At 40.3% G+C, this 12588-nt stretch overlaps 1 protein-coding gene across 5 annotated transcripts in view; it reads right to left on the bottom strand.

The window, feature by feature from the left end:
* Positions 1-12588, bottom strand: part of ARHGAP6 (Rho GTPase activating protein 6) — a 546996-nt gene that overhangs the window by 37830 nt on the left and 496578 nt on the right. For all 5 annotated transcript variants that reach the window (XM_040266467.1, XM_040266468.1, XM_040266469.1 and 2 more), the window contains exons 5-8: positions 10521-10716; positions 4958-5013; positions 2011-2161; positions 927-1075 (exon numbers count right to left, since the gene is read on the bottom strand). In XM_040266467.1, coding sequence (XP_040122401.1) covers positions 927-1075; positions 2011-2161; positions 4958-5013; positions 10521-10716 — 552 coding nt within the window. The remainder of the gene's footprint in view (positions 1-926; positions 1076-2010; positions 2162-4957; positions 5014-10520; positions 10717-12588) is intronic.

The following is a 12588-nucleotide window of genomic DNA, read 5'->3' as shown; positions in this document are numbered from 1 at the left end:
CTGATAGGGACGATGAGGATAAGAAAGGTAGAATTGCTTTTCTGGATTAAAGCGAAAAAAATTACATATAAGCATGGCCTTAGGAAAAGAAACCTGACAATTACAGAAATGAATCCATGACACAGCTGAGTTCTGCTTAATAGGATTTAAAATATAAAGCTTCTGAGGTAAGTAACCTTGGAATGTCTTTGGCTCCTTCTTGTTGATTTACAATGCATGTTAGCATAGTAAAGCGTCTGAGCTCTCCTGGGGAATAAAAGGTCAGGGAGAAGTATGACTGCATGGTTTCAAAAAAGGGAAGAAGGTCTTTTGTTAGGGTTAAGATTAAATAAGTTGCGCGCTAATAAACTCCAGGAGTTGGTGATGGACAGGGAGGCCTGGCGTGCTGCAGTTCATGGGGTCACAAAGAGTCGGACACGACTGAGCGACTGAATTGAACTGAATAGGTCACTTAAAATTGAGGTCAGCATCTCTCCTTTGTTCAAGGGCGAAAGTGGAAAATACCTTGAAGCACCAAAGAACACCAGAGCCTAAGACCTCAGGTTGGGGGCCAAGTCCAACAAGAACATTCCAGAGGTGTCCAGAGGACTGTGGAGAACCTGTCTCTAGCAGCTGATACCAGGCGGCACTGAGATTCATTGTTGTTTAGTCACTCCGTCGTGTCCAACTCTGTGCGACTGCATGGACTGTAGCCTGGCAGGCCCCTCTGTCCGTGGGATTCTCCAGGCAAGAATATTGGCGTGGCTTGCCACGCCCTCCTCCAGGAGATCTTCCTGACCCAGGGATTGAACCCACGTTTCCTGCCTTGGCAGGCGGATTCTTTACTGCTGAACCACCAGGGAAGCCGCCTTATTCTTTTTTAGCTCTCCCTTTCAAAACAGGAAAAAGGAAGAGGCGCGCATGCGTGGCGGCAGCGGGGGGCGCACCTCCTGGCCATCCTTGCTGACGTTGTCCTCGGCGTGCCTGGCCACGATGGACAGGAACTGCAGCAGGCGGTGGAGTGTGTCGCAGTTGCAGGGAGGTAGCAGGTAGATGAGGAGCTGCAAGGTGCCCAGCTGTTCCTCTGGCTCCAGCACTGAGCAAGGCAAGAAGAGGGGCTCTCAGTAAGTGAAGGCGGAGGTCACGCCCAACTGTCTTCAGAAAGGGATTAGCAAGGCAAGTCACCTTTCATTCCTGCCCCCCATCATTGGTTTAGCAATTCAACAGTAAGGTTCTATGAGGGATAGAAAGATCAATGCAACCTGGGGAAATGTAACTCGCACAGAAATCATTGTAATCCAGGCAAGAAAGGTAACCTCATTTCTCTTACTTTCTTCTTCCTTCCCTTGGTGGAAATCCTCACAAACTTTAGGGATTACAGCCCATTTGTGAACCATGTGGGAATGTTCTAAAATCTGAGTTTCTAATAGATTGGAGCCCCTGGTCTGTTGAGCAGTACACAAGAGGTAGTCTTTTTGTTGGCAATAAGCGAAACCTGGTACAAAGTCAGGGTCTTCTTCTCTGTTGTGAGCCTCTCACCTGCAGCAGGAAGGAATGCACGGAGGCTCACACAGTTCCAGCCACTTCCTCCTCCCTGTCGCCCTCCTGTTCTCCTTTGGGGATCTATGCCTCTAGCCCTGAACCAGCCACATTGCAAGTCCTGGTTCTGGGCTCTGCCTGGAATATTTCCTGTCCCCCTTTCTCACTCTGGGTTCCAGAAATGCAAACTCATTTTTAGGCATGGACTCAGTCCTCTCTGTTACTCCAAAGCATCAGTTTGTAGCACTTTCTACTATCCTAGAGTTGTCTGAGGGCATGCCCAGTGTTTCTTGGCTACTTCCATTTGTTTCATGGCAACTTTCTTCCTGCCAATTCTCCCCAGGGTAAGTCTCAGAAAATTCCCCCAATAGCCCGATCATTAGAGATAGATAAATCAGGTCAAAATAGTTATTAGGAAACGTATGCACAAGGTTTTGATGAGTGAGTGGGACATCCCAGTAAGACATCCCCACAGATGGCTGGGTTACATACAGAGGGTGTTGATGAAAGCTGTGTACAGCTCCCTGGTGAGCAGGGGGTCTGGCATGTCCCTTAGGAACTCCTTCAACAAGGCAGCCACATCGTGGACGCTGTGCTCTTCCTCGAGGGAGACATCAACCCCACGGTCAAACTCCTCACGTAGCTGGAAAGACAATGGTTTCAATGGCAGTCTCAGAACAGCACACCTCAACATTCAGCACCCAGCAAAAGAAGGGCTGTGACACGCAGCCTCGAGGAGTAGGTTTACCCAGGTCCCGCCCAGACCCCAGGAAGGAGAAGCAAACAACATGTGACCTTGATCTACAGAGTCTATGCAAACCCAGCCCTAAATATATGAAGTGAAAGTGTTAGTTTCACTATATATATATAGCCACCAGGGAAGCCCTTATAAGCCCATATATATGTGTATATATCTATAGCCACCTGGTGGCTAAGACTGTAAAGAATATGCCTGCAGTGCAGGAGACCTGGGTTCAATCCCTGGGTCAGGAAGATCCTCTGGAGAAGGGAAGGGCAACCCACTCCAGTATTCTTGCCTGGAGAATCCCATGGACAGAGGAGCCTGACGGGCTACAGTCCAGGGGGTCACAAAGAGTCGACACAACTGAGTGACTAACACTTTCACTTTCATATATATATATATACACACACACATAGGAAATGCATTATTAAATAAAAGTATCAGTGGGTTTACTGTTAATGACACAAGCAGCAGGGCTTGATAACAACATCCAGAAGGTTGGGAGGAAGAGCTAAGGGGTTAGGTCAACTCTGACTGTGGGAGGGAGGAATTAATCCATTGTATAGCAGTTTTGCATGTCAGCAATTTTACCACATTGGAATTCTGACATTTTCCACAAATACTAGACAAGGAAGCAAAGAGATTTTTCTGCAAACAATGAAATTAAACACCCTGAGAAACCATTTGTTTCTCTTAGGCTTGAAGGGTGACAATAACTAAATAATAAAATCTGCCTTAGATTTGTCAAAGTAGCTTTATTAACATTTTCCAGGAAGATTGCCTGCCTTCATCATTATCCTCACTCCTTTAGCGTTTATCACAGTAGGAAAACACAATAGCCAGAAGGAAGTCATAACTCTACACCCTACTTTCATCTCGGACAGCTCAACTTCTCTTAGGTATTGTTCTCTGATGTTAAAATAAGTTAGTGAGTTTATGAATCTGCTCTAGGCAGTACACTTCTGTAAGTGTTCATGTGCTCTGTCGTTCATTCAAGACAGATGTACTGCCCATCTGCTGGGTACCGGGCCTTGTTAAAGGTCCTCAAAGTGCGGTGATGAGTCAAGAGGCAAAGCCCTTCCCCTCCTCCAGCTCTCAGTCAGGTGATAAACTGGTAATCTCATCAGTCACTAATTAGCTCTTAATACTGTGACAGTTGTTCTGAAGAAAAAGTGTAGGGGCTTATGAAGTGATATAACAACATCAAATGGTGAGGTGGAGCATACTTCATGCTTGAAATCTGACCACTTATTATTATTATTATATATATATATATAAAATTTCTTTTTGCAGAGTCCATAATTAAATCGCCATGCAAAGGTTTTCCCTTGGGTGAATAAAGATATAACTGAGGAATAATGTCGGTCACTAGCCACCTCGCCACCTGATAAGAATGGCCATTACTGTCCTGAATGGCTCATCAATTCCAGGTCACTTGTCCTTAGTGTGCACCAGGCAGCCAGAATGAAGAAGCCTTCCATTGGCACCACTCCTATTCGTGACCATTCAGACATACCGTGTTTCTTTTCTGAGCGAGAACACACACACACATGCGTGCACGTGCTGAAAGAAAGGATTGTGGAAAGAGCTTGATCTAAACTGTGTGTCTTGAATTAAATGTCTTTATCTCTCTAAGCCTCAGAAGTGGGTGAAAAGGGCTTGTCTCTCAGCTGGTGGGCGAATTCAGTGAGGTAAGTTTTGAGAATGTTCTGCAGTTCTGCACAGGAGGCCTAAGAAATGTTACTCTGCCATCTTCTTCCGCTAGTCCTATTGTGAAATGCTAACTGTTGTTCAGTAGTCTCTTAGGTGACTATTATAAATAAAACCAACCAACCAAACAGAAAACGCACTTCTTTTGAAAAACCCCTTTTGTCTGGACAGAAAAAGACACAAGAAGGCATTTATTTCACTTAGTTTCAATAATATGAACAAATATCGTTTCTTCAGCTTCATCCAACTAAAAATTATTTTCATTTGGCTTCATTTTTGAGTTGTTGGGTTCCTTACTTCTTTCTGTTGGAACCAACAGAGGGAAAATAATATTTTAATTTTCTGTTAGCCAACATGTGAATTTTTTTCTCAAAGGAAGGTTTGTCTTTTATGAAGCTGTCATGAACACAGATATCTGCCTAATCATAGGAACCTGCTTCTGAAGCTCTAATACCAAACTTCTTTTGCAAGAAATCTGGAAAGTTTTGAAGGAAACTGAGGGGTACAATCCCCACATAGAAGATGAATCGGGGAATCAATGGTTCCATAGAAAATTAATACAATTATTTTTGAGAAGTTAAAGCTATAAATGTAGCATTTTTACAGAGGAGATATTAACGGGATTACTCATATTGCAGTTTAGTAGAAATGGGTACTATATAATTGTTTTCTATTTATTTTCACTTACTGATCAGGTACTCTCGGAATCTCCTGCATTTACAGTGTCAATAAAATGTTTATAGATTAGTTTTGTTTTGTTGTACATGCCAGGGGCACATATAGACATTGTGCTTTCAATTGTATGATCCTAAATCTTTCTGAGCTTCTGAGTTCACGTTTTATTTCTTGGGACTCAATTATACTATAATCGGTGAGATGGTGTAGAAAAGATATTCAGAAATAATTTGCATAAGCTTGAACTTGGCACAAGGTGATTTACCTAAAAGTCAAGTGAAATGTACAATATCATCTCCGCTTTTCACTTACTTGTCTCACTCTCTTTTTTGAGCTTCCAACTCGGAATATCCCCACTGTCTGGAGGCCTGCAAATAAGGAAACAAAATCTTCAGTCCTGTTTTATGGTTTCAAACTGGAGCAAATCAAAATAGATATAAAACAGAATGCCAATACCACACTGCAACATGCAGGGTAACGGTCACTTGACAGCATGCACTGATGCTTATTTATGCCATGCTAGATTCACCAAGTACCTAGAAGTTAGCCCGGCTAGCACCAGGGTCATTTTACATTAAATCTTCTGATTAAACATTGTTCTTGTGATATTATGTATTTTCCACACTTCCTCCATATTAAAAAAATACTGTAACATTTTCTTCATTATTCAGAAGAATTAAATGTGAGTTTTCTATGAATTTCCAGCCCTTTATCAATTTGAAGATAGATATTTCTTGTCTCACTGATCATAATTAAAGCATGTACTTATGAAAGAAAATCTATAATGTGCAAAAAATGTAAAAACTGATATACTTTAAAAATACCTGATGCAGAAGTAATGATTTAATATTTTGATTTGTTTATATATAGTCTTTCTCCATGAAAAAATTATATATAGAGAGAGGAAATGCTGCTGCATTTACTTAATATTATGTCACAAGAATTTTTTAAGCCAGTAAAAATTCTGTGTAAAATGTTACTTAAAACGGATACAAAATACCCTATTACATGAATGTGCCAAATTTCACTTCATATTCTCCTCTGAATGACAATATAGGTTCCACCAACACATATGTACTTGTTCTGATACCATAACTTGCCTATTAGGAACAACTCTGCACATCCGTCTCAGTTTACCTTTCTGATTCTCTTGAGAGCATGTCCTAGAAGTGGGATTATGGGGCCAATGCACCAAGAAGATTTATCTAGTCCTAAATGTCAGTAGTGCCAAGGCTGAGAAGACTTGCTCCAAAAAATTAGGTCTCTTAAACAATTGATCACAAATTAGAAAGGTCAACAATAGCTCCGCAGTATCATTAAATATCCAGTCAACATTCAGATAAGGTTCATCAACTGTGATCGGTTGGTGCGCCTTGCAGTCTCTTAATGTGTATGTCTCCCCCCTCGCTGTTTAGACATTTTCCTTGACATAACTGGTTTGATGAAGATATAGCACTGATTTCCCACAGTAGATTCCCTCAATGTTTGAATGAAGACACTCTGCAGTGCCATTTATATGTTCCTTTCTCCCCTTTATTTCCTCTAAAGAGATAGAGTCAGAGTTTCCTCTTATTCCGCTTAGAATCTGGGGGCAAGAATACGTCACAAGAGCTATTATGCACTTCTTTTGAGGGGGCAGAGAATGTGTGAAGGACTTATTTTCCTATGCAAGCCATCAGTCACTGCCACTGCTGATCATCACCTACATTTACTGTTTCATTGCTGGCTTACTTTCTCTTCATTTGGGATAAGGGCAATGCCAGATCGTAGCTGCCCATGTCTGTTTTGCTGCCACATGAAGAGGGCTGGTGTGAGAGTCAACAGACCATGAAAACATAGTAAACGGGCCAGCAAACATCATTTGCATCCTGAATCTGCCTGATCCTGAATCTAGATAAAATATTCAGACTTCCAGTATGTAAATGGGATTTTGGTGGGGGAGGGGGGGTGTATGCTTTGCTTAATCTATTTTTATCTGGGTTCTTCTCTTGCCACTGAAAGAGTTCTGACTAGTCCAGTATATAATTAAATTGGGAAAAGTTTAAAATCTTTATAACATTATTTCCATCCTGAAACAAAGTAGACATCTTACTTTGTTTCTTAATTCCTTAATGTCTCTTGGTAAAGCTTTGCAGTTTTTTTTCACAGAAGTTCCTTACTTCTTATTTCAGGTATTCTAGCTATACTGTACATTTGATATTAATATAAATGAATTATTTTATTGGTATCCCAACCCAGGGGTAGAACCCAGGTCTCTCACATTGTAGACAGACGCTTTACCATCTGAGCCACCAGGGAAGTCCCTTTTATTGGTATAGTACATAATATTATTGCTCTTATATAAGACGTGGATATATTTTTGTATATTTATTTTATGGTCTTGCCACATTGTGTATTAGGTATAAGACTTTTAAAGTTGGTTTTCTAGAGTTTCTCAGTTAGAAAATATAATATTCAAAAATATAATATCAAAAAATGGACTATTTTTATCACTTTTATATGTGTTATCCTGAATTTCCAGAATAATTTGAGAGAATCATGCTGAGAGGCTAGTCATTGCTGATTTGCACAAGTACATCTTGGCGCTCTGCTCTTGGGTGGAATTTTTGCTCTGCATCTGTTCTCAAAAGATTTCTGTTCCTTCCTTGTTGTTGCCATCAATTTGTCTGCCTTATAATTGAGTCCAGCGAACCCCCAGCCTAATTTATTGCTTCTAACCTCTGTGGGGACTTGAAAACAACATAATAAAGATATTAGAATCAAACACAGAATTATATTTCTTCATCTACAAGATGAGCATAATAAGTATCTGCCTCAGAAGTTGTTCAATGATTCAATTAATCAATGCATATAAAATACATAGACTTGTATATGGCACCTACAGAGAGATATAGGCCCTGACTGGTGTAAATGAGAATTTCCATGCAAAACAGAAAACTTTATTTTAATAGTGCTGTGCTGTGCTCAGTTGTTTAGTCGTGTCTGACTCTTTGTGACCCCATGGACTGCAGTCCACTGGGCTCCTCCATCCATGGGATTCTCCAGGCAAGAATAATGGAGTGGGTTGCCATTTCCTTCTCCAGGGCATCTTCCTGACCCAAGGATCGAACCCACGTCTCCTGCATTGGCAGGCAGATTCTTTACCACTGAGACACTTGGTAAGCCCTTATTATAATAGTATGACTTCACAATTTTAATTCTGGCTGCATTATTTTCTTGTTGGTTCGATGGTTTCCAAATAGCTGAAATTTCTACATAAGTGAGATATCACATAAGGGCACTTTCTTCCCACCTGAGACTATTCTTTTGCTTGAATTCCTCCAGTCTGGGCAGAAATGTCTATTTCTATGTCATTATTTCCTCAATTATAGTACTTTTCCACTCAGTAAAGGTGACCGTGATTTTGAAAATAACTATTAATAGCTAGTGATTGATTACTGTAATTTCTATGTATCAATTGATTATAATCTAAGTTTTTAATTAATTAATTTTTAGGCAGAGCAGATGACAGCCTTCAGATAGCCAATGCCATTCTCTGATATAAGCTTTAGAGTCATTTTCCTCAAGAAGATTCAGTCCAGTAACCTTGACTTGAGACAGTCACTGAGAAAAAACAGGTGTCCATCAAAAAAGTCCTAGATTTGGCAAAGAAATGTGACATTGCTAAACCCTGTCCCAGCAATTGATGCAATCACTTTTCTCTCCTTTTCCTCAGAAGCTGGAATGGAAACTAGACCCCAGGCACTTGAATCCCAGGCTTAGAGAATTCAAGTAACGAGCACAGGCATAATAAATCGCCCCCCTCCTCAACTCAGCCTAAATCGAGAGACAGAAGAGAGTCTGACTCTTTGTTATGTTGCCTGGGTTTTTGTTTGTTTGTTTCTGTTTGAAATGTGCGGTTCAGAGAAGGCAAGGATGGTTAAGGAAGTTTCGCCTAATAGTAGAGAAAGCATTTGGTGAAGTAAAAGTGGGGAAGGGTAGTGTACACGAATATAGATGGAGTCAAGACTACTGTCCAAGACAGTTTTTTTTTCCTCTCTCTCCATTTTTTGTTTTGTTTTGTTTTATTATTGTGTATGTAAGTCCAAGACCGATTTGAGAGAGAATGAAAAGATCTTTGACAAATATCTATATGGCTAAAGTGACTCAAACTCTCTGCTATCCATTTCAAAAACTGGCAAATAAAGTCTTACAAAAATTGCTTTTGAAGTTTGCTCCTTGTGATTAATATCTGTTTGAATTTGAGCCTGTCTCTTATTTTTTCCAGAGCCATTTGGTCTAAGCATCATGGAAACTCAGAACAGAATCAGGACCTTGAAAGATCATGCAGGTATCTTCTTTCCTTGGCCCTAAAGTACACTGTAACTATTTCCCACGCCACCCTCCGCCCCAAGAAAACACGAACTGCCCTGTTTTTCAGTAATCTTAAAGGAAATGCTATTTCACAAATTAAAATTCATGAAAATTTAGTTTCCAACAGAAGATATAAAGACATGCCAAGTTTTCTTTCACAAAAGCAGTTATGCAACCTGTCACTGCATTTTTCGATGATTGGAGTAGATTGGAGCATGACTGGAGTAGAATTTTCTCATTTAGAATTCTTTAAAGTACCTTATGGTTCACTCTCTACATTCTTTACAAGGAAAAATTATAATTATAAAAGTATGAGTTGCTTTTTCTACCTCATAGTAAAGTATAGGCTGAATTTATGTATTCATGGTACTGAACTCTTTACTTGCTAAGCTATTTTGAAAAATAATTCTGTTCATGTAATACTGATTGAACATTTACATTGTTATCATGATACTAAGTTTTGGGAATTCCAAATATCTAACATACTTTTCTTGATGTCTAGCTTATCTTCTAAGGAGAAGAGACAGATAAACAAACACATGAACAAATGCACATCATCTACATATTAAAATTTTGCATAAGCAAAGTTTTAATACATATTAATTATCTTAAGTCACTCATATGTTATCTAGTGATTTCCATATATAACAAAATGATTAATTTTTGTAAAGCCCCACTTTTACTAGAAATAGATGAGAATGTTACTGTAGTTATGTCTGTATATCTTGAGGATTTCTTTTTCTGTTTCTGTTTTCTTTATTATGATGAGTACATCATTTTTATAGTAAAAAGGTAATTACAGTGATGTATGTGAATTGTTTCTCAATAAAACTGGAAAAAAGAAGCAATTAATAAACTCTTCTCATTCCATAAAATTCATGCTAACATTATAGCAAACAAATTCAGGTTGTAGACATGGCAGTTTGATGAGCCAAAAGTCTAAAGTTCAACAAAGATTTTAAAGAACCGTACATAGCTTTAAAGTCAGCATATAAAGTGGAACTGAGTTGCCAAAAGGGGCACAATGAAGAAATTTTAAGTGGACATCTTTCCACAAAAATGCAAATAACAATATAGAAACTATTGTCCAAAACTACATATTTTCTATTCACTTAAGGAATGGTTTCCCAATCTTTTTTTTTAAAGAAGTTGATTCTTTCTTTTAAAGGAAGCCTTGAGTAACCTCAACTTGTAAAGAACATAGAAGTGGCTCTGCTTTGTTTAAAGGAGGCCCTGAGGATAACCCAGCCCAACACACCTTGTCCTCCCTTCAATTTCCTGTCTCCAGTGTCACTTCTGAGGACTCTTTGGCTCTAGGGAGTTTGAATATCATCAAGTTTATCCTCCCCCCATATCTTGTTTATCCCTATTAGGCTTATGGCAACACTATGTAAACTTTCTTCACAAAGGAAGTTTCGACCTAGAGCCTGATCAAATGAATATAGAATTGAAATTGGGTGTTTAAATGAATGATGCTTGAATACATGAAAGTACTTGATTGCTGACACTCAAGTCTGCTTACCATGTTTTTCAAGATGTTGACAGCAGCTGTCCACCAGCCTCGGGACCTGCCTGTAAATAGGATTCAGGCTGAGTTTCTTATCTCTGGCTTTTTCTTTTTTATTTTGAGCCTCAGCAGGCAAGGAGAGCTGTAATGCTTCCAGCAGTCGAGACTGATTGTCATCAAGATCGGTGATAGAATCCACTGACATTGCACCCTGCAAATTATACACAGACAGGAACTAAGAGTACAGATGGAGAAAATAAAAACTGCTTCCCCCAATGCTGTCCAATAAATACTTTTGCCCACTTAAAGTTCTACTGTTTAATTGTGCTGTTTCTATTTTAAAAGGAAAAAACCAAACACCTTTTGAAAAAGTTAGGAAACCTTCACGACATAGGGTAAGGTACTGACAGTTACAATTTCAACAATAGACAACTTTTTCCAAATGGAAGACAAGAGATGGCAAACATACAATTAAAATAGTTTGACCCAACCACTTCATTCCTTGAAACAAGAAAAAAAAATCACATACTTGATGAATGAGGTAAAGTCAGAGAACGCTTGTGAATTAAAAAAAAAAAAAACAACAACAATTCCACTATGGCTCTAGAAAGTAGATTTTAAAATAGGATTCCATAAACAGTCTTAATTTGGTTTTCCCCAGAAGTGGCACAATGTACTTTATTAGGGGAACAGTCCCAGGAGATAGCTGTAGGGGAGTGGGGAAATGAGAAAGGGAAGTGAAGGCAGCCAGCGAAGGGAGCCTCGCCAAGCCCGTGACAAACCTGTGGGCAGCTGGAGCCCAACTGCCCTGGGAGCCTGGACGATCGTGTAGGTCATGTACCTCAGAGCTATTCCTGCTTAGGAGTGAGGGAGCTGAAGTATTTACCACAAGTCTCCAGAGTCATTGATTAAGGGCAACTTCTGGTAGGGGTAGGGAGGTGACATTAATGTCTTCCTACTTGCAGGCTGTCATCTGCATGGGTGAGTGTCTCTGGCCATCAGAGAGAGCCTCCAGCCAAGAAGTGAGGTCAGTGACAGGTGGAAAGAGGGCTGGCACGCTAGGAATGGTAAGAGCTGAGGGTAAGGGCACAGGGCACCAATGATGTCTGTATGGCCACCCACTCTTTGATGAAACCTAGAGGAAGAAGTTGGCAGCTGGTGTCCTAGCAAGGCCTGGCCAGAGGGGAGGGCACTGGGGAGGCCCATTGCCTGGGCTGTAGAGTCTCAGAAAGCTCATACGTGGCATTTTGGTATCATTGCCTTGTAGACTTATACACACAGTCTGAGAGACTATGATGGGACTGGAAGAACACTTCCATCATGCAAATTCAAATATTCCAGGATGCTGTCATTTCTTCAGTTTTAAACCCAGGGAAATGCTGGAAACAGCGGTGGGTGGCTCAGGTGCCCCTGAATCTTGGAGAGGTTCTAAATATTGGAGGCTGACTGAGCATTGTGGACTTTAACTGGGAAGTGTCTGGGGTTTTAACTAGGGTAGGAGTTGATGGCTGGAGATGGCAAAGATTTGGGCTTTCAGGCAAGAGGAAAAGGAGAGATCTCTCAATGACCCAGGAAGTTTCAGAGATATTTATCTCCCGATTCAGCTAATCATCAACCAATTTGCCTAGAAACTCAGCTTTCCTGGAATGAAATGTGAAATCTGAAGTGCTAAATAATAGCACAGTGCCTGGAACATGGTACTCACTTAATAAATGGAGCCATATTATTGTGTGCTATGCTAGGTCGCTTCAATTGTGTCTGACTCTTTGTGACTCCATGAACTGCAGCCCGTCAAGCTCCTCTGTCCATGGGATTCTCCAGGCAAGAATACTGGAGTGGGTTGTCATGCCCTCCTCCAGGGGAATCTTCCTGACCCAGGGATCAAACCCATGTCTCTTATATCTCTTGAATTGGCAGGCGGGCTCTTTACCACTAGCACCACCTACCATGTTATTACAGTACTGATTTGAAAGAGGATATGTGTGTGTGTGTGTTTCTACAGTTATGTTGGAGAAAAAACCCATGCCCTGTTGATAAGAAAAATCTCATTGTTTATGAAGTAAGTGTAAGTAAGTGTTAGTAG

The sequence above is a fragment of the Oryx dammah genome, unplaced genomic scaffold (genome assembly GCF_014754425.2).
Source record: "Oryx dammah isolate SB20612 unplaced genomic scaffold, SCBI_Odam_1.1 HiC_scaffold_23, whole genome shotgun sequence".
NCBI classification, from domain to species: Eukaryota; Metazoa; Chordata; class Mammalia; order Artiodactyla; family Bovidae; genus Oryx; species Oryx dammah.
This window is presented reverse-complemented; position numbering and strand designations above follow the sequence as displayed.